Genomic DNA, 25,930 nt, shown 5'->3' with positions numbered 1-25,930 from the left:
TCTACAAGTGTGCAAAGTTTGTTGTCTGGGGGACCTACGGCTGGGGAGCACCGTTTTTTTTTTGTTTTTTTTTCAAACCCGGGCACCCCTTCCATAGACTTTCATGTTAAACATCAGTCTAGGCATGGGCACAGTGAGGCATGCACATGGACACAGTGAGGCATGCAGATGGACACCCTAGGCTTATACTCAAGTCAATACGTTTTCCCATTTTTTTGTGGTAAAAATTAGGTGCCTTGGCTTATACTAGAGTATATACAGTAATTTTATTTTGGAGTTATCCCCCTTTTGTAACTGTAAAAGATCCCACCTTTCTGGGAAGGTTTCCTGAAGATTTAGGAGCATTTGGCTGGTCACGTACTGATGTTGGATGAGAAGACTGCTAATCCCAGGCAGTGAGACATTTCCCGGTCCACAGCTGCACAGATCGGAAAATTTCTCACTACCTGTGATTAGTGGTGTGCAGTGTCGGCTTTCTGAAAGGATCGGCATGTGGGTTGGGACTAGGATCCCGAACACGCCGAGGCCCATCTCTAGTGGTTAGTATGATTGATATCAGGACTCTGTGCAGATCACCGAGATCCTCTACACCAAACTCGTCAAACTATGTCTATATGAAGTTGGCTGTGTACACGGGGGCACAGATATGCTGGAACACAAAAGGGGCCTTTACCAAACTGTTATCACAAGGTTGGAAACACATAGTTGTCTAAAAATGTCTTTGTATTCTAAAGTTTGTGAATGGAAATTGTATGGCTTTGTGCTTGATTGTATGCACCTAGTTTTGGAATGGGGTGGCCAGTGAGCTCTTCTAGGTGTGATGGTCGGATGTCCACAAACTTTTGCCAATACAGCAGGGATATGCAATTAGCGGACCTCCAGCTGTTGCAAAACTACAAGTCCCATCATGCCTCTGGGTGTCATGCTTGTGGCTGTCATTGCTATGCCTCATGGGACTTGTAGTTCTGCAACAGCTGGAGGTCCGCTAATTGCATATCCCTGCAATACAGTGTATTGTAACAATTATTTTTATTTTTAAACTGGAGGTTCAAGCCTTCTGAACAATATCTGAGTGTGATAAACCAGAACATTCCAGAAAGAATTAAACAATTTGACTTCAGCATATAGCAATACATGTTTGACCATGCTCTTTCTGTCGCAGGATGGCCCCAGAAGTGGCTGCCGTGGAGAAGAACGGAGGCTACAACCAGCTCTGTGACATCTGGGCTGTCGGTATCACCGCTATAGAGCTTGCAGAGCTGCAGCCGCCATTATTTGATCTGCATCCAATGAGGTCTGTTTTGACTATAGTGTTAGATGTCAGCTGAGTAAAACAGATCGTGTGACTGTTCTGTCTGCACTAAATGTAGTGCATTTGTTACCCGTTATGGCATTCTGTCTTTTTAAAATGAACCTGCAGCAAGCATTGACATTTTGTTTGTCACTTATTAGCAGATAAGCCCACATATCGATTTAATTAAAGGAGTTGTGAACCTAGAATGATTTAGACCCTTCTTAATACAGTTAGTAACTATGCAGGCATCATAACTGTTTTGGCTTAAACAAGCCATAGACGGTTAAAATCTTGACCAGTTCAGCAGAAATCGGCCCAAATTCGAACCATGTATTGGGGGAGGGGGGGTGGGCAGGCTGGTAGATCAACTTGGGTACAACCAGCCTGTCGTATTTTACATGTGATTATTGCTAGCTACAGCTATAGCCACTAGCAATAATCACTGTGTTTTCCCGGCGGGGTATGCTGCCTTCCCGCTGCGGCCAGGACAATCTTACTTTTCCAAAATTGATATGAATCCAGACAAAGAGATCACACTGTATTGCGCTAATCTATATTTTTATTCCATGACTGAATTTGGTAAAGTGCCACTTTTCTTCTCTTTTTTTTTAATTCCTGGGTTTTTTTTTTGTTTTTTTTAGAGCTTTGTTTCTAATGTCAAAGAGCAACTTTCAGCCTCCCAAGCTAAAAGAGAAACTGAGATGGTAAGTTGTGTGTTTTTAACTCCAGTCATGTGCGCTCAGTTTGGATAGAGAAGGGATAAAATGTCTGGCTTTGTCAATATATACGGAGTGCACAGTGTCGGTGTGTTTTTTTTTTTTTTGTTTTGTTATTTTTATCAGCCATGTTGGGGGAGGGGCTTTGGTGAGATATCAGTGATCTTAACAGACCCCTGACATCTCCCTTTTGAGACAGAGAAAGGGACTAAGGACACAGATTCCCCAGTCCATTGCTCTGCAGCCTCAGCTACACTAAAGATGAATGGACAGGAGGCAGGAGCTCCTCTCCATTCATAAACTGAAGCATCGTAAACACAGTTTTCGATGCTCAGTTATGAATGGATAGAGTCACTGCCGGTAAATGACAAATTTACAAGCTCCTTCCTCCGCTCTCCATCTTGACAGGAGGAGCATGGAGGGGGACAGTTGGGGATGATCGGTGCGGCGCTGGGGGTGTTACAATCACTGATCTCCCTGTATAGATTTCAATAAAGCAGCTGAAAGCCACGGGGAGGGAGAGGAGGAGAAGCAGCTGTCGGCTACTTTATTGAAATCTATACAGGGAGATCAGTGACTGTAACTCCCCCCATGGCCGCACTGATCATCTCTGATTGCCCAGGTATCGAATCAAGCATCAGAGCATTTGCCCAAGTGCAAGTACTTGGGCAAATGCTCCGTATCGGCACCAATACTAGTATCGGTGCGACCCTAACCAGTGACACTAATACAGTGATCAGTGCTAAAAATATACACTGTCACTGTACTAATGACACTGGCTGAGAAGTGGTTATACATCTAGGGCGATCAAAGGGTTACATTTGTGCCTAGGTGGTGTTTTTGTGTGCTGTGTGAGGTGCTGTCACTAAGGGATGTGATGTGTTTTTTTTTTTGTTTTTTTGCAGAGTCACAAAATCCATGGCCTGCTGTTGGAACAGAGCTCTGTCTTGTCTTGTTTACATAGGCAGAGCTCTGTCTTGTCTTTACATAGGCAAAGCTCTGTCCTGTGTCTCTGCTCGACGATCAGCTGGTGCCGGTGGACATCCATTGACCGGCATGGCTTCTGCTGTGACAAATCACAGCAGAAGCAGCGCGCCCCCTTTTGGGAAGTTTAGAATCGCATGTGTATATACATGATTCTGCACAGAATGGCCGGCCTGTAGCAGTAAATCCACTATAGGGCGGTCTTTTTAGTTTAAGACCACCTTTTAAAAGTGGGCGGAACTACGCTTTAAATGGATAAATGCCTTCTAAGTTTGGGAAAATATTTTTCCTTTTGAACTATGCATATTCTTATGCCTATCCATTTTCTTTTCTTTAGGACTCCAGTGTTTCATAACTTTATCAAAGTTGCTCTCACTAAGAACCCAAAGAAAAGGCCAACCGCGGAGCGACTGCTGACAGTAAGTTCCCATCTGCTGCACCATGTATAGTTTTGGTTCATCTTTTCCCATCTAACCCTGATTTTCTCTTTCTCAGCATACACTTGTGGCACAAGGTGGTCTTTCCAGATTTCAGGCTTTGGAGCTCCTAGATAAGGTCAACAACCCAGATCATCACCACCATTATATTGAGCCTGATGAGGATGACTTGGAGGTGAGTGACTTATCTCTTCATGATGTGGGGATCATTAATCGGGTCTATGCTATACTTTGTCCATCATTGGTTTAACCACTTCAGCCCCGGACCATATTGCTGGTCAATGACTGGGCCACTTTTTGCGATTCGGCACTGCGTCACTTTAACTGACAATTACGCGGTCGTGCGACGTGGCTCCCAAACAAAATTGCTGTCCTTTTTTTTTTTCCCCCACAAATAAAGCTTTATTTTGGTGGTATTTGATCACCTCTGCGGTTTTTATTTTTTGCGCTATAAACAAAAATAGAGCGACAATTTTGAAAAAAAAATAATATTTTTTACTTTTTGCTATAATAAATATCCCCAAAAATATTATAAACTATAAAAAATCGCAATAAGCGTTTGGTTTGCGCAAAAGTTATAGCGTCTACAAAATAGGGCATAGTTTTATGGCATTTTTGTTAATATTTTTTTTTTTTTACTAGTAATGGCGGTGATCAGCGATTTTTATCGGTACTGCGACATTATGGCAGACACTTCGGACACTTTTGACACATTTTTGGGACCATTGGCATTTTTATAGCGATAAGTGCTATAAAAATGCATTGATTTCTATAAAAATGCCACTGGCAGGGAAGGGGTTTACACTAGGGGGCGAGGAAGGAAGGCACGCGCCCCTAGTGGCTGATTCGCGAGGTGACGTAGATCTACGTGACCTCGCGCAGGGGAGCCGACCTGCCGCCGTATAACGGCGGCGGCTGGTCGGCAAGTAGTTAAGCTTTAGTGTTTGTGTTTAAATTGTTTATTCCCATGCAGTGCATAGAAACAGGTTTACTTTATTGGTAGTCCTATTAACAGCACATAATCATCTGTTCCTTTTGCTCCCATTGTGCTCCATTCAGCCACTGGGTGCAAAGAGAGTAAGCCCCATGTAAGCTCTAGGCTTTACCTGCTCCACGTGACTGTTCTGGTGCCTGATTAGCCAAGCCCCAAACGCTAGCACTATATTGTAGGAGGAATGGGATGGAGTTGAATGCTCTCCCATACTTGAAAGAACCTAGTTTGTTTTCTTTGCTCCAGGCTGCTAAACAGAGCAGTGGGGACCAAAAGGTATCCTAAAGAATTTTCAGGTCCAATTACAAATCCTACTATGTGGAGTGAAGGGACTATAAAGAGATAATGGTTTGAGACTTTAGTTGGGTGTCAGAGAAATTGAACAGAGGGCAAAGGACTAGACACCAGCATTGTCTGTGGTCTCCTTGAAGCCAATCTTTTTGTTAGACATATTCCTTTTTCTATGTGTGTTGAGGTGGCCATCTTGGTAGAGGCAGGGCTTTTCATGTGAGAGCCTCCAGCAAGGAGAACCGTGAGCAGTACATTAGTGACATCACCAAATCTCCCAAGGCTAGCAGTCAGAGGCAGCAGTGCTTTAGATCTCACACTGCGGATGAACAATTGTGAGGCTGTAATGCCTAGGAACCCTCACATATTAGGAAGTGTACTGTTTTTCAGGGGGAATTCCACACAAAAGGTATATTTTGAGGATAGTGCTTATTATGAGCTCATATAAAAGGTAAACAGTGGCTATGATTCCTTTTGTCTGCAGCTGGAGTTTCAGGCCAGAAGCTTTTAAAATAGTTTTGGAGTGGGGAATCCCTGCCTGGTTATGGGGAGGAGTAATCTTTTTCATTGTGGTTTTCTTGCAGCCAGTCTTGGCGGTGCGACACACCATCCGTTCTACAAACAAGGGAATGAGAGCAGAGAGGACTGCGTCAGAGCTTAACTGTAAGTTCCATATCCATCTTTATTTTATCTTATTGTACTAGATCTTTACTATAGCAATGAGACTTACCTGGATTAAAGCCGAACATCTGGGATTCAACAGTTTAAAAGGAACTAAAAACGAGAAGATATGCATCCAAAACAAACCTCACATGATATGCAGTTGACAACCTCAAGGCATCTCTGACCATCTCTGTGGAACTGTGTGGCTCAGTAGCTGGCTGGCTGAGAACTGTGTGGCTCTGTAGCTGGCTGGCTGAGAACTGTGTGGCTCTGTAGCTGGCTGGCTGAGAACTGTGTGGCTCTGTAGCTGGCTGGCTGAGAACTGTGTGGCTCTGTAGCTGGCTGGCTGAGAACTGCGTGGCTCTGTAGCTGGCTGGCTGAGAACTGCGTGGCTCTGTAGCTGGCTGGCTGAGAACTGTGTGGCTCTGTAGCTGGCTGGCTGAGAACTGTGTGGCTCTGTAGCTGGCTGGCTGAGAACTGCGTGGCTCTGTAGCTGGCTGGCTGAGAACTGCGTGGCTCTGTAGCTGGCTGGCTGAGAACTGTGTGGCTCTGTAGCTGGCTGGCTGAGAACTGTGTGGCTCTGTAGCTGGCTGGCTGAGAACTGCGTGGCTCTGTAGCTGGCTGGCTGAGAACTGTGTGGCTCTGTAGCTGGCTGGCTGAGAACTGTGTGGCTCTGTAGCTGGCTGGCTGAGAACTGTGTGGCTCTGTAGCTGGCTGGCTGAGAACTGCGTGGCTCTGTAGCTGGCTGGCTGAGAACTGCGTGGCTCTGTAGCTGGCTGGCTGAGAACTGCGTGGCTCTGTAGCTGGCTGGCTGAGAACTGCGTGGCTCTGTAGCTGGCTGGCTGAGAACTGTGTGGCTCTGTAGCTGGCTGGCTGAGAACTGTGTGGCTCTGTAGCTGGCTGGCTGAGAACTGTGTGGCTCTGTAGCTGGCTGGCTGAGAACTGTGTGGCTCTGTAGCTGGCTGGCTGAGAACTGCGTGGCTCTGTAGCTGGCTGGCTGAGAACTGCGTGGCTCTGTAGCTGGCTGGCTGAGAACTGCGTGGCTCTGTAGCTGGCTGGCTGAGAACTGCGTGGCTCTGTAGCTGGCTGGCTGAGAACTGCGTGGCTCTGTAGCTGGCTGGCTGAGAACTGTGTGGCTCTGTAGCTGGCTGGCTGAGAACTGTGTGGCTCTGTCGCTGCCTGGCTGAGAACTGCGTGGCTCTGTCGCTGCCTGGCTGAGAACTGCGTGGCTCTGTCGCTGCCTGGCTGAGAACTGCGTGGCTCTGTCGCTGCCTGGCTGAGAACTGTAGTGGTCTACTCCTGCCTTGAGCTGTGAATGCCTATTTTGTTTTTTCCATTTTTAATTCTGACTGTTGCAACACTTTGTTCTTTGGAATCATTCTGTATCTACACTTAATCATTATTACAATTGCCAAAAAAAAGCCTAACTAAGATAATTATAGACGTTGGAATTTCAGACATGTCTGGCGACAAATCGTTCCATCTGTGTCAGAAATTAGTGGTTAAGTTTAAGGCGTCTTTAGCCACCGACTGGAGAAAATCTGCTTCAAAAAGTGGTAAAAGCTGCGTATTGCATGCACCTTTAGCAGCATCGAGCATTTGAACATTAATAATATCCCATTGGGCCGAATAATAATTTATACTAAACATTGTAGTGCATGAACGCCCGAATGCGTCTAGATACGTCTAGCGTTTTTTTTTTTTTAAACAAGCAAAGCAATTTTTCTGCTCTTCAGCTCCTCTCCTGAACGCACCTTTTGTCGGATACTTTTTTAGCCTGTGAATTTTCCTCTTCTAATATGCCTGGGAATGCCTGTGTGTGCATGGGCACATACGCTAAAGATGCTTTTACTGGCTAAAATAAAAAGCCCAGTGTACATGAGGCCTTATAGATCTGACTAGGAGCAGGCAGTATAGCTTCATGTCATGTTTAATCTCCCATGATTAAGCTGATCAAAAACGCTGCTGCTTCTGCCACTGAACATAAGGATGAAGGGTAGCATGCAAATCTCAATTTTGCATCTGTAATGTAGCACAGTCACCTTTCAATATGTCACTTAGGTGCCTGCATTGCATTGTGGGATGCACTTGCAGCAAAGTGGGGTTTTTGATACTCTACATTTATCACAGGCCTCTGGAGAACAATTATGATGAGAGTAACTGCTAGTTGCAGTGCGCTTTCCGTCATTTCCTAATGATAGGTTCCCTTGCTGAGCTGTTTGTTTTGTCTTCTGTTCTTGTTTCTCAGAGGTAATGGGAAATGCATCTGATCCTCTCTGTCCTAATTACAAACGCATAACAAAGATGCCGTGTTCAGACTTTTTCTAATACTTCCTTTGCAGTTTTTCTCTTGCCATTGTGTTGTGATGAATGCAGGACTGTGATATTTGAAGTCCTGTATTTCATGTATCCCCCCCCCCCCCCCCCCAATCTCCTAAAACAGGAACTAAACACACCAACAGCTGTCACTGGATGCGTCTTTTATACATAGTTCCTTTGTGTCCTATTGTCAGAAGTGTCCCAGTTCACCTTATGCACTTCCTGTAGATCGCTGTACAAAAGCAATTCTGTTCAGTTTAAAGCGGAGTTCCGCCTCCCCCCAAGCAAAAAAGTCTGCAGCTACACATACTGAAGATGCTGACTTTTAATATTAGGGCACTTACCTGTCCTGGAATCCAGCGATGTCCGCACACCAGCCGGGTTTTTTTTTCTTTACCTTGGGTGCTGCCGCCACCATTCGTAGTAAGGGAACCCGGCAGTGAAGCCTTTTGGCTTCACAGCCGTTTCACTACTACACATGCGATAAGCAAGCTGTGCTTTCTAAATGGCGCGGCTGCAGCCCCAGCCCGACGTAGGTTTGCAGTGCATATTTTTGTCTGTACCACCGAAGTGCCTTTGGGTTATTCACTTGTGCACGCTCGTTTATCTGGTATCGCTATATGCATGTGTTATACTGTACCGATCGGGTTACCCTTTGTCGGGTTCCTGATCTGATGTCTTCTGTTTTCTGTTACATAGTTACATAGTTAGCCGGGCTGAAAAAAGACACAAGTCCATCCAGTTCAACCACAAAAAACAAACAAAATAAAAAACACAGTACAATCCCATACACCCAACTCCATACCCACAGTTGATCTGTCAAAAATGTTAATAAATACTTATTGAACCTAAATGGCGCGGCTGCGGGGAAAACGTCTGAGTCAAAAATGAGTACCGGAGTTCCACCAATGTTGTTTTATTCTTAAAGGTCAGCAGCTACAAATACTGCAGCTGCTAACTTATTAAATAAGGATACTTACCTGTCCAGGGAGTCCACCATGTTGGCACCCGAAGCCGATCTGTCCCTCGGCTCTCGAGTGCTCCCGCCGACATCTTCGTTAAGGGAATCAAAAAGTGAAGCCTTGCGGCTTCACAGCCTGGTTCCCTATTTGGCATGCGCGACTCAAGCTGCGCAATTCCACTGTTCCCTGCTGTCTTCTGGGGCCGGTGTGTCTCCCAGAAGACAGCAGGGGGGGGACGGAGGAGGCGTCGGATGTGGTGTATATAGCCGTGGGTGGCTCGGCTATCTATGCCTGGAAGTGGGGGCAAAGTACCTGTATTAGCCAGGTATCTGCTCCCCCCTGAAAGGTGGCAAATGTGACACTGTATGGGGGGAGGATTTCGAAAAGCAGTTCAATTTTTGGGTGGAACTCCGCTTTAAGGAACATTTTAATAATTTAAATGGTCTTCGTGCTTCAATTTTGCCAAGACTGGACAAATCGGGTAAAAGGGTTGGCTGAATTTTGCTTCCTCGCTTTTTCCTCGCTTATCACCCTTCATTCTTGTAAGCAACTCATCGCATTACATTTGTTTTACTGTGCTTATGTTGTATTTCATGTGAAAATACCGCATCAAAAAGGTAACACAGGTATGTTATTGATGCGTTCTTGCTGCATTTTCATTGTATTTTACCCAGGAGATGTGTTTTAGTGCATTTTTTTTTTTTTTAACTGTCTAAATGCAGCGAGCAAGATTTTTAACACAATGGAAGGCGCAGCAGACCACAATGGAAGGCGAAGACATACATAGAATTTAAAGGAATACATTTTTCTTGAGCTTTTCTTGCGCTAAAGATGGCGATAATGGCCAACAATAAATTCATATTCTTTTAACTTTGTTATATTCATTAACAAGTCGAATATAATACAATTGTATCTAAAAAAAAATTTCCCCCTCTAAACCAGGGGTCTCCAAACTTCCTAAACAGGGCCACTTTTCTGTTCAGACCTCAGAGGACCACACTGTGGCCAGTGAGAGCAGAAAATGTCCTGGCTTCAATAGTGACCCATATTGAGTATTGGGGGAGGAGTAGTGTCCCATCATTGGTATCAGGAGAAAGAATGGTGCCCCAAGGGCCGGATAAAGGCAAGCAGAGGGCCACATCCGGCCCCTGGGCTACAGTTTGGAGACCCCCTGCTCTAAACTCGTTTTAGGTTTTGGCCAAGTGCATCCTGAATTTTCGGTTTCGGCACCAGAATTTCCATTCGGTGCACCTCTAACATTATCCCTAGCACACTAAGGTAGAGGGATATGGTTCTCTAGTCCTCAGAGAACAATGTAATAACAGTCGGCACAGGAAATTATCTGACCACAAGATTTCTGGCAGGGTCAACAGGCATTTCTTTTTGGAACATATTATGAAAATAAAACAACGCTTCCAATAGGTGGAATATTTAACTGACTAGAAAGGACCAAATAGGAGAAGGTCTTGTTAGATTTGTATACACTTTAAGATCGGCACCGGTTTTAAATATTAATACCCCATTTTGATGCATAGTAACAGAGTTCTTGTCTAACTCATGCTGTTTTGTTTTTGTTTTTTTAGTTGACAAACTGCAGTTTGAACCACCACTCAGGAAAGAGACCGAAGCCAATGAAATTGTGAGTTTCTTGTTCTACAAATAGGGAATCTTTTAGGATATACCCTCATCTTCTAGTTCTTACGACCTAGATATGCCAATCCATGTGAGCGACTTAAAGCGGAACTTAAGGCATTTTTGTGAGCAGGCAGGCTATTTATTGCAGAAAAGACGTGCAGTGTCTCCCAGTGTTAATAGGCACATAACCACCAACACGTGCGCTAAATTACTGCATGAGAAAATGTGGCAATTACTGAAAAAATACTGCATTTGTTATTTAGCGATAAATTCTTTGAATTGAACCTTTACAACTGATTTACCACATGCGTTATTTTACTGCATTTTTTTTGTCGTTCTTTAACTTTGGTGATTGACCCCCTTTACCTTAACGAGGCAAACACTTTCCATACCCCTCTGTAAAAAGTACAGAAAAACATTTGGGGTAATCTATATAATTGCAAGATTACAGGAACAAAAAGAATGTTTACCTTTTCAACCATTTCCGGAGCGCCCACTATATATACACACGTCAGCACTTTGAAGAGGGATATCTCTTGTATGGCAGCAGCTAGCTTCCATAACCCAGATATCCTCTTCTTCAGCGGGGGAGGGTCTGGTTTCCGATAATGGTGGTCTCTGTGGCGGATTTGCCATGAGATCGCCGTTATCGGCGGCGGTAGATGGTCCTTCCTGTGGCTGGGTATGGAGAGGAATGAAGGGAAGAAGTCCCCCACCCGTCTCCATACCATAGCTCCTAAAGGGATATATATATATATATATATATATATATATATATATATATATATATATATATATATATATATATATATATATATATATATATATATATATATATATATATATATATATATATATATATATATATATATATATATATATAATATATATATATATATATATATATATATAAAATGTTCTCACTTTTTTTTTACTTTTCCTATTTTTCTTTTCCTTTTTCTTGTTATTTATTTATTTCTTTTTCTCCTTATATTTTTTTCTTTTTTCATATTTTTTATCATTTTTCTTTCTTTTTTTATGCTTTTTTTTTTATTTCTTTTTTTTTTTTTTTTTTTTTTTTTTTTTTTTTTTTTTTTTTTTTTTTTTTTTTTTTTTTTTTTTTTTTTTTTTTTTTACTTACGTTTTTAACTTGTAAACAACAAATCTCAGAAAGAGGCTCGAAGTGGTTAAAATGTTTCCTGTACCCTTTGTCACTCAGTGATTCTGCAGGTATTAATCTAGAATTTTACTTTGCAAGTTTACACCAGCTTGTTTGTGTGTTTTGGTGCCTTTTATAGATAAATGGCACCCCAACACACCTTGGCACACCATGACAACAAAGTGCAAAAAGTTGCGGCATGCACTAAACTTTCCTGCATTGAGGTGCATTAGAGCCCATTTAATTAGTATGGGATCCCTAGCATGGGGGTGTAAACAGGCCATAAAGGATTCATTTAGCTGCTTCAATATTATATCGTAAGTCCTCAATTCACCATCAACACATATACACACCAACATTGTGTTAGTGCCATCTGCTGGGAAATTGTAGAAATGTTATATCTTTTTTTTTTTTTTCTTTCTCTTTTTCTTTTATTTTTGAATCTTTTCTCTCACATGCTTCATTTGTTACAAGAACATTTGGGCTAATTTTCTAACAAATGGAACTGTGAAAAAGTGGCTCCTGACATTCATTTTGGAACTTACACTAGAAATCTGATAGCTGGGCTTTGATATGTCTTTGCATTGCTGTTAGTACTCTTGTGTTTTCCTTCTTTATGGACCCATGCATTGCGTGTAAACCTTGTATGTCATACACGTGTTAGTATTTTTATTGCTGTTTACTGCACATCTGATTTAAATATGCCAAGACTTTTTACATTTTTTTTGTTTTTGTTTTTTAATGTAAGGCTTAAATTTGTCTTTTTCTCTCTCTCTACCCTTTTAGGGAGGAAGTCAGGATAACGATTTTTCGCATAGTTGGAATCCTTTTGCCAATGGTGCAAACAGCGAGTAAGAAAGTTACTGACTTTTAATGAATAATCAAACACAGGCTTAAGCCTTTTCCAGATGCTTAAAAAAGGGATCTAATGAATAATGTGCAGCTCTTAGTTCATTAAAGGATACATTCACTTAAAAATAATAAATGTGCAGAATATATATATATATATATATATATATATATATATATATATATATATATATATATATATATATATATATATATATATATATATACATATACATATATACATACACACACACACACACACATTTTTTTTTTTTTTTTTACAGCAGCCTGTAAAGCATTGCACCAGCGATCGGTGGGTGCAATGTCTTGTTCCTGCATACTCTCCCACCAGCATTCTGCCCATACCTTTGTATAGGCTTTCAGTTAGAAAGCTGGAGGAAGATTCAGTGAAGTATCTGGAAATGGTTGTAATCCTAGGTGCTTATCCTAGGTGGTTCACACTAATGCGGTGCGGGAAACCATATGCAATTCGGACAGGAATTGCACTGCATTCCTGTTCAAATCACAAACGATTCTTCGTATGGCTCAAATCGCACCACACCCGCACTGGAATCAGATCTTGGGTGTTCAGAACCAATGCGATCCCATTCAGCCAATCGCAATTGTTTTGCGACCTGACAGCCGCAGTGGTTCTCATGAGTGTATGTGGTGCGGGAAACGCACAGGAATCGATGCAAAGCCTGCCTCGCATCGTTGTGAACCAAGACTAAAAGTTGTTTTATTCTACATTGCTTGTATGTAATATTTGGCAATTTTTTCAAAATTGGCACGTAATCAATCATATGCTATTTGAACAATTACAGTAGTTTCCAACAGTAGCGGTGGTTAAACACTCTAAAAGGTGAAACCTTCGCTCTTGCAAGTCATATGGAATATTCAGTGTGGTTTAGTTACTTTAGGCCGATGGTTTATATTTTTATCTTATTGTTATGGTGTTTTATTTCAGTTCCACCATGAAAAAAGCTGTTCCGCCACCACTTCCTCCTAAGGTAATGTATTATTATTATTTATTTTTTTTGTACATAGTTCTGCCTGATTTAAGCTCCATTCATACCTCATCGCAGGCGGAATCGGCACGATTCAAAATTGCTGCAAAATGCGGGACGCATTTGCAATGCCATTACTTCTTGATAGTACCTCAATCGTGCAGCAAATCGCACTGCAATCGTAACAAGTGATGTTTGTTGCGTAAAAAGGAACATGAGCTTCTTTTGGGTGCTAGCATCACGTGTTGATTGGGGTGCCATTAGAAGGCATGACATCACAAACATGTCCCGTGTTTTGCAGCAATTTGGAATCATGCCGATTCCACTTGCAATCAGGTGTGACTGGAGCCTTACACTTTACAAAATTAATCAATTCCTCTTTCGCGGAGCTACTGTATTCTAACAGCAGGGAGAGTTCTCCGTCCTCAGAATACACTTGACAGCACTGCAGGCTTCTGCATGCAAACTTGGTGGGAGTTTTCTTATTTATTTTACTATATATATTTATTTTTGAAAAAAAAATTATTTTTAATTTTTTGGGTCAGTTTTATTCCTATTACAAGGAATGTAAACATCCCTTGTAATAGAAAAAAACATGACAGGTCCTCTTAAATATGAGATCTGGGGTCAAGAAGACCTCAGATCTCATATTGAGGCTGCATTCACATCTATGCGACAGCGGCGTACGGCGTACGCGGCGTATTTTGCCGCGAGTGTGTGTCTTTTTTTTTTTTCAGATTCTTCCCATTGCTGTCAATGGGCGAACGCCAATGTCGCCTGAAAAAAGGGTCCGACTCTTTTTTTCAGGCTATCGGCGTCTATGAGATGTGAACCATCTCCATAGACAGCAATGGGAATTCTCCCCTCTAGCGGCAGAAGCGTCCGGCGTCGGGCGTTTTGTCGCATAGATGTGAATGGAGCCTTAGACTAAAATGCAATTCATACCTAAAATGCTTTTAAGTAGTGTACTGTACATTAAATTCGGTCCCCTTTTCGATGAGGTGAACTCTGTCAAGCGGATCCGCCTGCTCAGCCGGGGATCTCTCTGATCCCTGCTGAGCAGGCGGATGTCAGGTCCATGTCTGCTCCACTATGCAGAGCGGGCACAGCCCAATGTTCTCTATGGGGCAGTTGGATGGAAGCGGACCCTTGCCAGGCAGATGGGAAATGGATCCCCGTCTGTCTGTTTTTAGTGGACAGTATCAGATGCCGGCTTGTGTCAGTGGAAACATGTCTGCTGTAATCTGCTGCTGACCTTGCCAGTCAGTCAGTGTGAATGGGGCCTGAAACCTTTTAATGTATGCATACTTTTTAGTTTACTGGAGAATGTGAAGCATTTGATTTGGGTTAGATTATATAATTTATAAATAAATCTGCATAGCTGCATTGCCATGAAGGAACTAACAACTGACCTCTCTTCTTACAGCCGGTGAGGATGAACAGCTATCCAGAAAGCAATATGGATGACGAGGAGAGATCCAGCACAATCAAACAACAACCCGATAACAGGGCTTCCCAGTTCCACCGGAGGCAGAGCTCGCCAGGTTGTGGTCGCCATACGGCACCTTCCAATAATTTGCTGTCTAGCAGCATCAGCAGCCCTGGACTGACCAGCAGTAAATTCTTTGAGATGGGTAAATAGCACAAAGCAGTGACAGGGAGACCGGAGACTCCACTGCAGCCCTGCTAGAGAAGGGTTAACACCATGCCACTTGGCTGCCTGAAAATTAAATCATTTACTCCATGACACCTGCTTTTTTTTTCAGCTTTCTAACTCTGCAGATCCTTCCAGTGGATGAGGGGGGAATGGATGTTCTCCGTAGGTACAGCTTATTAAAAGGAGGTCTTAAGGAAAACTTGTAATTTGCCCATTCAGGCTGGGTTCACATATGAGCACACAACGTCTCACAGCAGGAGTCTGGTGCCTCCTCGATCACCGAGGTCAATCATCTGACACTTTCCTTTCCCTCCCTCAAGTACTTGTCCATTTTAAAGAGGCAGTCTAGGAAACCAATGTAATTTCCACTTGCCCATTGATGGAGGCTGTTCAGTGATTTACAGTCTTGCACTGGTTAATTTTATCGGAAGATCAGAGGGCTGTATTAAATCTACTGGATCTATTGGTGTCAATTATATTGACTGTGACAGAAATTTCACCAACATCTAGTCTGTTTCAATACAATTGGCTTCAGTTAAAAAGGGAGTTAGGGGAATGAATAATAAAAAATGCAGCACTGGTCCCCCGCCACTTCCAAGACCGAGAACTGAGCGATCAAAGACAGCTGATCGTTTAGTTCTTTATCTTCCTGTGACTGTCAGTCACAATCTCTTTGCTCTGCCCCTTCAGTGCTTACTGGAGCTCTGGGCTGTGGAGGGGGTGGGAGCGGCTGGCTTTGTCTTCCAGCAGTTCACTGAGGGGGTGAGCCAGCTGCTGGTCCAGGCATCTGGGTGGATCCCAACTTTAAAGCAGCTGGCTCACCCCCTCAGTGAACTGCTGGAAGACAAAGCCAGCCGCTGGTCCAGGCATCTGGGTGGATCCCAACTTTAAAACAGCCGGCTCACCCCCTCAGTGAACTGCTGGAAGACAAAGCCAGCCGCTGGTCCAGGCATCTGGGTGGATCCAAACTTTAAAGTTGGGATTTTTCCAAAGCTTGGACCAGCTCAGTGACGTCAGCCTTCTGTAGGCTGAAAATGGGTCACAGGAGTGCAGAACAAAGCAGTGCCGTGATCCATAAGAGAGGTAGTGGCCATAAGAGTGCCTTTAAAGCAGAATTTTAAATTCTACTGTACTTTCTCCTCCAGTGACACTTCCATCTTGGACTTGTTGTCTTCTGGGTCCATGATCTTTAGCCATCCTGTTTGCGCAGCCCCCCCCCCCCCCCCCCCTGCATTTACATGGGAGTAATTTCATCCCAGCACCAAGGCATGTCAAGAATGCACACTAAGCTGCTCATGCGCATTTCGATAGCCATTCAAAATAAACATTACTGGCAGGCAGAGGGGGAGCTTGTATTGCAAAAAAGAGACGCACAGATTCTCTTCTGCAATAAAAGCCTACCTGCCATAAAGGTTTCATTGTTGGGCTATTGCTCCAGTTTATGCGCTCAGAATTCACAAAGCCTTCATCTCACCCACACACTCTTGCAAATCACTGAATGGCCTATTTTCATAAGCAAGTGGAATGAGTTTAACCCCTTCCTGGAGCACTTCTTTAAAGGATCAGCATATAGACCACTGTTTGTTCTTGGAATATTAGCAGGTCAGTGTCCCCTACTAATAAATACCAGTGTCACTCTTTTTGAAACTATTGTGCTTGCATTGTGTAGGTAATATATATCCTACTCGCTGCAACCATATTAAAGCACATCTCAACCATATTAAAGCACATCTCAACCCAAAAGGGAGAGTTCCCCCTTAAGGCCTCTTACCCCCGCTTCTATTATCCAGATGGCATTTTGGGGGGGTGGGGGTTGATAGGTACGCACTTCCACTCCTATCCTCCTCCCTCCCCGCAAGTCACCTGGGACATGTCACAGGCTACAGAAAACTGGAAGACCATTTACAACGCGAAATGCTGCTTGGGCACCTGGCTGTGAAGCCGCAAGCTGTCTCAGCCGGGGTGCCCACAGTTGAGATGCCAGAGAGAGAAGATGGATAGAAGGGATTGCTCGGGTGAGCTGAATCCTGAGACAAGTGAGTGTGTTTTTTTTAAATGTCAGCAGCTACAGTTTTTTAGGTGCTGACTTTTAATAAACACAAAAACTGGAGCTCTGCTTTAGACCCCTTTCACACTGGGGCATTTTGCAGGCGCTATTGCGCTAAAAATAGCACCTGCAAACCGACCTGAAACGGCGGCCTCTGTTTCTTTAGTGTGAAAGCCCGAGGGCTTTCACACTGGAGAGGTGCGCCAGCAGGACCGCTCCAAAAGTCCTGCTAGCCGCATTTTTGAAGCGGTGAAAGAGCGGTGTGTATACTGCTCCTCCACCGCTTCTTCCCATTGAAAGCAATGAGAAACCGTGGCCATACTGCCGGCAATTGCGGGCGGTATTGACCCCTTTTTCAGCCGCTGTCGGGAGGTAAAACCGCACCGCTAGCTGCCGAATACCGCCGCAATTCCAACAGTTAAACTACGCTAAAAATAGCCGTGCTTTACCGCCACTGCACCTCCCGCCCCAGTGTGAAAGGGGCCTTATACCACATACACACGATTGTTTTAATGACGTGAAAAATGCAATTTTTTAAATTGGTCCTTAAAAACGATCGTATGTAGGCTTTTTTTTTTTTTTAGTTCAGATCTATAGGTAAAGTAGAGGTTGCCATTTAGTAAGTCCTCCATGGTCAAATGACAGGAAGATCCTGGAATACATTTGGATAAAGACAAGTTTGACTCATCACCTCTCAAGTTTCCTTTAGGGCCCATTCACACCAGATGCAGTTTGATGCATTTTTTACTTTGTTTTCACTGTATCGAAATCCTAGGTTATTTTATGGACCGAGTTCACACCATTACAGTGTAGTGAAAAAAGTTTTTTTTTTTTTTTTAAGCACTCTGTTTAATGATAGATTTGTGACATGTTAACTTTAAAGCCCGGTTCACACTTGTGCGATGCGAGGACCCCGTTTATCCAGTGTGGGTTCCTGCATCGCACCCGAATCGCGCAGTGGTTCACACTGAGATCTGCAAACCGCTACAGGTGTCAATGTAAAGTTAACGACACCCCCAGATCGGATCGGGTCGCAGTGCGAACTGTTAAATGGTGCAGGAATCGGATCGCATGGGTGTGGACACCCATGCGATCCGATTTTAGTGCGGACCAAAAAAAGGGGACATGCACCATTTTGATGCGATTTCAGCCATACAGTTTGGCTGAAATCACATTGTATGAGACATACATAGCAAGACGGTGCGAATTGCATGTGATGTCTAGCATCGCAATAGTGTGAACCAGGCCTAAAGGGGAACCCCAGTCAACTGATTTCTTTATTTGGAGAAGGATTATAACCTCCATATTTTTACTGCTGCCAGTCTTCCTAGCAGACATTTCCTCTCACCTCTTCACCCGATTACAGGTGGTCACAGAACCCGAAGGAACAACTCTCCAGCATCAATACAATAGCATGAGGAAGTATTATGACATTTATCAGGTATTTCACTGTCCTATTGGAAGAGTTCTCCTCAATTCATGTTGTGTCATGGAGACAGGAAGTGAAGGTAAATCTCTCAGACAGGGACACAACCGGCAGTTAACGGCTGAGAGAAGAGGTTTTAGCCCCCCCTCTGTCTCTTGTGGGGCTGTTTGTTAGTTGAGAATGATCTGCAGAGTTTGAGTTCTTGGAAGCTTATTACAATTCTCACTCATGTCACATTGTTCATTTTCAGGCCTTGCATTTCACATACTATTCATTGTATGAGATGGCCAATGGCGCCTGCATCTTCACACATGTAACATTCCATATTCTCACCTCCGCCATCTTATAGAATGGGAATGCCTCCATACATCTCCCTGCTTACTGCTTTGTGGCTTTACTGCGTCATAGCACCTTCCAGCCTTATCTGTGTCCTTGGTGGCAGTTGTAACTGGCACTGCCAGGAAATAATAAGCTTATTGCAGTCATTCTTCCTGTACTAGAAGAAAATGGGTATTCTCCAATAGCTGTGTAGGAGGATAAGGTGCTACCTAGGTGTGGGCTGGTGCTTAAAGTTTCTCATACTGGTTTGGCAGCTTTCATCACTCCCATTGCGCTGCCTACTTGCATTTGCTTTAATCTCCACCATTGTTTACTTGCTGACACTTTTATTTTATTATAAGGGTCCCATTTAATACTGATTCTCATTGTTTTAATTGACCTTTTTTTCTGTGCAGGCAATGGGGAGAGACTAGGTAGTCCAGTTGGGGAATCACATAAGCCACAACTGCCACAGAAGAAGGAAAAGAAGGATTTTCCGGTCAGTACATCATTTTTTTTTTTTTTTTTGCTTTGTTGCAGTGTTTAAACCCATTTGTCACTGAAAACTGTAGATTAATTATCCTCAGTATAATGCCCTTTACTGAGAGAATGGTATTGTATATTCACAGCTATGAGCATGCAACTGTGCATGCTCCAAATTTTGAGACCACATTGTCACTTAGCCCCCATTCACATCTAGGCGTTTTTACGCCTGTAGCGCTACGCTGCTGCCGCCAGAGGGCTGGAAACACATTTCCCTCTATGGAGATGGTTCACATCTCCACGCCGAACGCCTGCCGCCTGAAAAAAGGTCCCGGACCTTTTTTTCAGGCGTCTTTCGGCGTTCGGCTAGGAGATGGGAAGCATCTCCATAGAGGGGGTCAATCTGGGGCACATCTAGGCGGACAATACCGGTGTTTTGTCGCCGCAAATCGCGGTACAAAATGCCGCTATTTGTATCGCGATTTGCGGCGACAAATCGCCGCGATTTCGTCCGCCTAGATGTGAATGGAGCCTTAAGCTGATCAACATTCATCCAGCTGCCACTGCCAGAATACAATGTTCTATACGAGGGGAGATTCCTCCATCCACTTCATTTGTGTGGGTGGGAGGAATCTGTTGGGGCCCTTTCACATGGGTGCCTTCCATTCCAATCAGCAGGGGATCTGTGATCAGAGCAGCGTGGATGACAGATCCAGTCCATTCAGACACAGGCAGACCCCGCTCTGGTCAATGGGTGGTCTGGAGTAAACGGATTCCGCTATTTGTTTACACGCGGCTGCCTCAGATCTGGTCCGCCCAATTGGAAGAGGACACAGTCCTCCGTTTTTATTTTTTAATGTTTTTAGTGGGCCTGATTGGACCCGGAGGTAGGCAGTTGTAAACGGACACAAGTTCGTTTGCACCTGCCAGTCCATAGGAATGCATTGACCTTGCGAACAGGTCCACCTGTAAATCTGACAGGCAGACCTGATCAGATCGTCCGTGTGAAAAGGGCCCTTAAAGCGGAGTCCCACCCAAAAATTGAACTTCCGCTTTAAGAGCAGATGAGCCCCTGACATGCCACATTTGGCATGTCATTTGTTTTTTGGGGGAGGGGGCGCAGATCCAGCTCCCACTTCCTTTCCGGGGCTCCGCTGCCCCAGAAGAAAGTTCATCCCCCTCCCTCTTTGCAATCATCTGGGACATTTCACGGGTCCCAGATGATTGCCTGGCCAGTCACAGTGCGCAGCACGGCTCGCACATGAGCAGTGCATGCCTGTCTGTGAAGCCACAGCCAGGCGCCCACAGTTACAATGCCGGCACCGCAGAGAGGAGCGGGGCTTTGTACACCGACATCGCTGAACCATTGGGCAGGCGACTGTCCGATTTAATAAAAGTCAGCAGCTACAATTTGTAGCTGCTGACTTTTATATGGATGGAACTCCGCTTTAATTTTTTTTTTTTACTTTTTTTTTTTTATAAATGTTTTGCAATTACAGGGATGAGACAGATCATTTAATACTGGCATGGGTGCTTAAAATCCGAGTTTGTTTATTTGTGTAAAACCTTTATCACAAAAGGAAAATAAAATGTTGCCTATAAAGTATTAGCAGGAGTTTAGCTTCAGTTTGTTACTGTATTTAAATCTGCTAATACATCTAACTCTCCCCTCCACAAGACTGACAATGCTGCTGTTCAGATATTCCCTCTTTTTTTACCTTCAACCATGCTGGTTGTTAGGCTGGCTTGTGTTAAACGGTACTGCTGGAAAACCAGCCTTCGATCAGCGTTTGCAGCCAATGGCTTGCAGAACTGATCAGTGTTTTTTGACAGAGGGGAGTGGAGAGTCCTCTCTATCAGAATACAACAATAGTGCAGCGGGGGAGATCACTGCATCCACATTGCTTGTGTGAATGGGGAAGATCTGTCACTTTTTTTGTTAAACCAGTCAGTCTATACTCTGCTTAACTCAGTTACCTGGAACAGATGTAGGCTAACAATGGAGTTTTTGTGCCATATATACCGCAAATAATTAATCTAGAATATCTGTCTTCTAGAAACCAGCAATAAATGGATTACCACCCACTCCAAAAGTACTTGTGAGTATTTAATGTCTATTGAAAAACATGTTTGGTTTATTTCTACTCACACCCAACACAACTGCTATAATGGGGAAAACTATAAAAATAGAGGTGTTAGTACAACATCTATACGATTGCATATTTCTGCGACTTCAACTGGGCTTAAAGGGAACTTGTGCCCACACTGGGCACACTAAAATATTTACATATTCAGATAGGATAGCAAAAGCACTTTAAAGCAAGTCCTGGTTCACCAACATGGCTATAGGCATTGATGAGAAATTAATCTTCACAACTGAGTCACATTTATCTTTATTTTTTTCTATTACACCAGAATCTTGGAAGGCTGCCAGCTTTCTAAGTAAACGCAAAGCAGGTTAAAGGGGTTGTAAAAGTTTTTTTTTTTTTTTTCCTAAACAGGTTCCTTTAAGCTAGTGCATTGTGGGTTCACTTACCTTTTCCTTCGATTTCCCTTCTAAATGTTTTTTTCTTTGTCTGAATTTCTCACCTCTTTCTCCTCAGTAAGCTTGTCCCCATCATCCGAGCCATTCTGGCTGGGGGATAGTCAGCCAGAACAGCTTACTGAGGAGGAACAGGAAGTGAGAAATTCAGACAAAGAAAAACTTTGGAGTCGGCTAATAAGAAAGGAGCCCAACTTAGAAACTGACCCAAACACCAGGGTGTTTGAGGTGATCTTTGAGAATGAATTGGTTTACAATATAAGCAGCAAGAGAGTCCGGTAAAGCTCCTTATATACTGTCTGTTAACAATATGTAGGTACTTTAAAGGGGTTGTAAAGGTAAAAAAAAAAAAAAAATTCCCTTAATAGCTTCCTTTATCTTAGTGCAGTCCTCCTTCACTTACCTCATCCTTCGGTTTTGCTTTTAAATGTGAGGCTTTCTCCCTGGTGTGGAGAAAGCCTCTTGAGGGCGCGAGCAATAGTGTCAGGACGCCCACAGCTACACACAGCTCCTTTCTCTATCTGCAAAGTAGTGAGTGTCCTGACTTGCCTGCTCGCCCCCTCAAGAGGCTTTCTCCACACCAGGGAGAAGGCCTCGCATTACTGTGTGGAGTTACAGATAGAAGAACAGGAAGTGAGGATTTCTCAGAAGAAATAAGGACATTTGAAAGCAAAATGGAAGGATGAGGTAAGTGAAGGAGGACTGCACTAAGGTAAAGGAAGATATTTAGGGAAAACATTTTTTACCTTTACAGCCCCTTTAAGGCTGAACTGCAGCCTCACCTTTGCCCTTGCACAGTTCTAGACTCCTGTACTGAAATTGCTTGCGCGGATTGCACTGCACACTGTAAACGGCTCAGAATGTGCCTTAGAAGCTGCAGCAAGACGGATAAAGCCTGCCTCATCTTCTAGCTGGGGGATATCCATCATTTAGCTTTTTCCTCCCCGGCCCTTTTATTCATTGGATTTCAGTCATGGTGGCTCAGCATCACTTGTCGGCATTGCCACAACTTCCTGTTTTCAGGGGAACAGGGAAGACAAATATAAGCAGATTAACCTTTATTGTTCAGTCTGGGCACAGGTGCACTTAAAAATTGGATGTGCATCCAAAGCAGCCAAGAACAATCGCCCAATATCCTCATGTTTGCTGTATATGTAGCATGTTATTTTAGTGAGAATATTTATTGTTGATTTGTCTTGTTGACTGTTGTATTGGTGTCCTGATTTCTCCTGTGTATTCTGCCTGTAATCATTGCAATGTCTTGCCATGTTTTCCTAGATGGGAGCCTGTTTTTCAAAGGTTTTCGATGGGTGCCCTTTGAAGATAAATTGTGCCACATCCTGGATACACCCAGATACTAAAGGTAATTTAGCATTAAACAAAACCTCACACAGGTGCTTACAGTAAACTTGTCAGAGCTCAGACATATTTTTAAAGTGTACGTTTAGAGACTTAGTTTGGTTGTAAATGACCACCTTGTGAAACAACCCATTCAGTTTAAATTGAATATATTATATATATATATACATACACACACACATATATACATACATACCTATCTATATATACACACACACATATATATATATGTATGTGTGTGTGTGTGTATATATATATAGATAGATAGGTATGTATATATGTATGTGTGTGTGTGTGTGTGTGTGTGTGTGTGTATATGTATATATATATATATATATATATATATATATATATATATATATATATATATATATATATATATATATATATATATATAGTGAGAGATAGATAGATATACTTATTTCCCCCCCCCCCCTTTTTTTTTTTTTTTTAAGAAGTGATCACATTCCCTCTAAGATCTGGGGGGAGGAGAAGCAGCAGCAGCATGCTGAGCTTCCCAGAGAATGGCTGTGCAGGGGGGTGTTGATTATTGGAGAAAAGCAGGTTGAGTTTCCAGCACTGCTAGAAAATTGAGCATGATGTGCTTTCCTCCTTAGTATGGTCAGTTTTTAATAGGAAGGCAGAGGGAGTAACAGGAACACACAGGATACGTTCTCATGCAAGTACATGGCCACATATCAGGAATATGAAGTGTTGGGGTCACAAATGCTTTAATCTCATCTTTATTTGTTACCTATTGAGCCGGGGATTTCTGTTTCGGTTCATTCTGCCACTGTACCATATATTATGATTTAATAAAAAAAGATTGGTTTTAAAATGGTATGATTCCAGATATTTGGTATAAGTTATAAAACGTTCTACTTTGCTGTTTTATGCTCTGCCTTAACTGATGTCCTCGCCATCATCTGAGACCTGACCTATGTATCTGTGTTGGCTTATCTCTGCTATATACCGGCCATCTTCCTTCTCACTTCCAGATGATTGAATGAAAAAACACTGACTTATTTCTCTCCCATACATGCACTGTGAGGATGTGGGAAATTCACTTTGGCTGAGCCAACTTTATTCCTGCTACAATCCTTAAAGTGATATTAAAGGCTTTTAAAAGAAAATAAAAAAAATATTGGTTTCATTTGGATTTGCACAGAGCAGCCCTGATCCTCCTCCTCTCGTGTCCCTTGCCAGCTTTCTTGGCCCCTCCCTCCTGCCAAGTGCCCCCACAACAATCAGCTTGCTATGGGGGCACCCGATCAGGCTCACTACTGAACCTGTGGTGAAGGCTTGAGTATGTGAATGGGGGAATCTGATTTTGCCCTAGCCTTTGCCAACTTTTCTATCCCTTCCCTTCCTGACAACATTTCTTCTCTGTCATGTAGGAAAATATGTAAAAATTATAGTCTGTTTAACCTACTAATAACATATTTTCCTTATTAGATCAGTATATCATCTTTGGTACGGAGGATGGAATTTACACCTTGAATCTAAATGAGCTTCATGAAGCCACAATGGAGCAGGTAATGGCTAATAATATACAGACTGGCTACCTGATATCAGTGCCGGGGCAAGGTCACCTAGAGCCCAGGGTGAACATGCCAATCCCCCACCCCCCAAACATGTTTGAGCATTGTGTGTCAGTACAATCAAATCTCCTCTCCCCCCAACAAAATATTTTGGCCACTAGTCTGCCTGATTACCTTGTCCCGGCCCTGCCTGTTATATGATCACAGTCATCTGGGACAGGTGCTCTTTGTCTCCTCATCCTCAGATTTATTTTTCTTTGCATTGCAGCTGTTTCCTCGGAAGTGCACTTGGCTGTATGTCATTCATAATACCCTCATGTCCTTGTCAGGTAGGTTTTTCACTTGGCGTAATGTTATTTACTGGGGGATTTTCACCATCAAGATTGTAAGCTCTAACGAGCAGGGCCCTTTGATCCCTCCTGTATTGAATTGTATTGTAACTGTACTGCAGGGATATGCAATTAGCGGACCTCCAGCTGTTTCAAAACTACAAGTCCCATGCGGCATAGCAAGACTCTGACAGCCATATCCCTGCTGTACTGTCTTCCCTGATGTTGTAAAGCGCTGCGCAAACTGTTGGCGCTATATAAATCCTGTATAATAATAATAATCAAGGAAACAATTCCTCCTCTCCTGAGCAGTGTCTAGTGATGTGCTCCTTCCCCATAATGACATCATCATCTTTACATTTTGGTGATTGCAGCTTAGACAGCAGGCTGTGTTTTGTATGTATGTGCACAAAGAAGTATACGAAAGATATGTCAATTATAGCCTTCTCTATACACAGGTATGTTTGTTTTTCAGATAGATGCCGAATGTATGTCGTCTTAGCTCCCACATTCATTTAAATTATTCTGTAACCCATGGAGCACAATCTTTTCAGGCTGCAGCAATACAATACAAATAACACAATTCTGCTGTCTAAGACCCCTTTTACACTGAGCCGCCCATAGCGTCGGCGTTAAAACGCAGCTATTTTACCCCTGTCGATATTGGCGGATTTGCGGCGCATTTTGGCCAATAGCAGGACGCTTTTAACCCCGCTAGCGATCTTAAAAGGGTTAAAACCGCCCGCAATGCGCTGCTTCAGCAGCTAGTATAGCCGCGCTGTCCCATTGATTCCAATGGGCAGCAGCGGTAGAGGAGCGGTAAACACACTGCTCCAAAGATGAGGCTAGCAGGACTTTTTTTTTACCATCCTGCTGGCGCAACGCTCCCGTGTGAAAGCCCCTCGGGCTTTCACACTGGAGACA

General features: G+C 43.3%; 1 protein-coding gene across 2 annotated transcripts in view; it reads left to right on the top strand.

Moving 5' to 3' along the window:
• The window catches only part of MAP4K5 (mitogen-activated protein kinase kinase kinase kinase 5), a 144,282-nt gene that overhangs the window by 103,594 nt on the left and 14,758 nt on the right, over window positions 1-25,930 (top strand). Inside the window, exons 9-22 of one of the 2 annotated variants that reach the window (XM_040333686.1) lie at window positions 1,163-1,294; window positions 1,936-1,998; window positions 3,332-3,413; window positions 3,490-3,606; window positions 5,295-5,373; window positions 10,238-10,293; window positions 12,235-12,299; window positions 13,265-13,307; window positions 14,731-14,848; window positions 19,169-19,251; window positions 21,293-21,334; window positions 23,056-23,140; window positions 24,592-24,671; window positions 24,946-25,006. In XM_040333686.1, the coding sequence (XP_040189620.1) occupies window positions 1,163-1,294; window positions 1,936-1,998; window positions 3,332-3,413; window positions 3,490-3,606; window positions 5,295-5,373; window positions 10,238-10,293; window positions 12,235-12,299; window positions 13,265-13,307; window positions 14,731-14,848; window positions 19,169-19,251; window positions 21,293-21,334; window positions 23,056-23,140; window positions 24,592-24,671; window positions 24,946-25,006 (1,106 nt within the window). Of the gene's footprint in view, window positions 1-1,162; window positions 1,295-1,935; window positions 1,999-3,331; window positions 3,414-3,489; window positions 3,607-5,294; window positions 5,374-10,237; window positions 10,294-12,234; window positions 12,300-13,264; window positions 13,308-14,730; window positions 14,939-19,168; window positions 19,252-21,292; window positions 21,335-23,055; window positions 23,141-24,591; window positions 24,672-24,945; window positions 25,007-25,930 lie in introns of both variants that reach the window. The other variant, XM_040333685.1, reaches the window with a different exon arrangement.

Source organism: Rana temporaria, chromosome 13 (genome assembly GCF_905171775.1).
Source record: "Rana temporaria chromosome 13, aRanTem1.1, whole genome shotgun sequence".
Lineage (NCBI taxonomy): Eukaryota > Metazoa > Chordata > Amphibia > Anura > Ranidae > Rana > Rana temporaria.
This window is presented reverse-complemented; position numbering and strand designations above follow the sequence as displayed.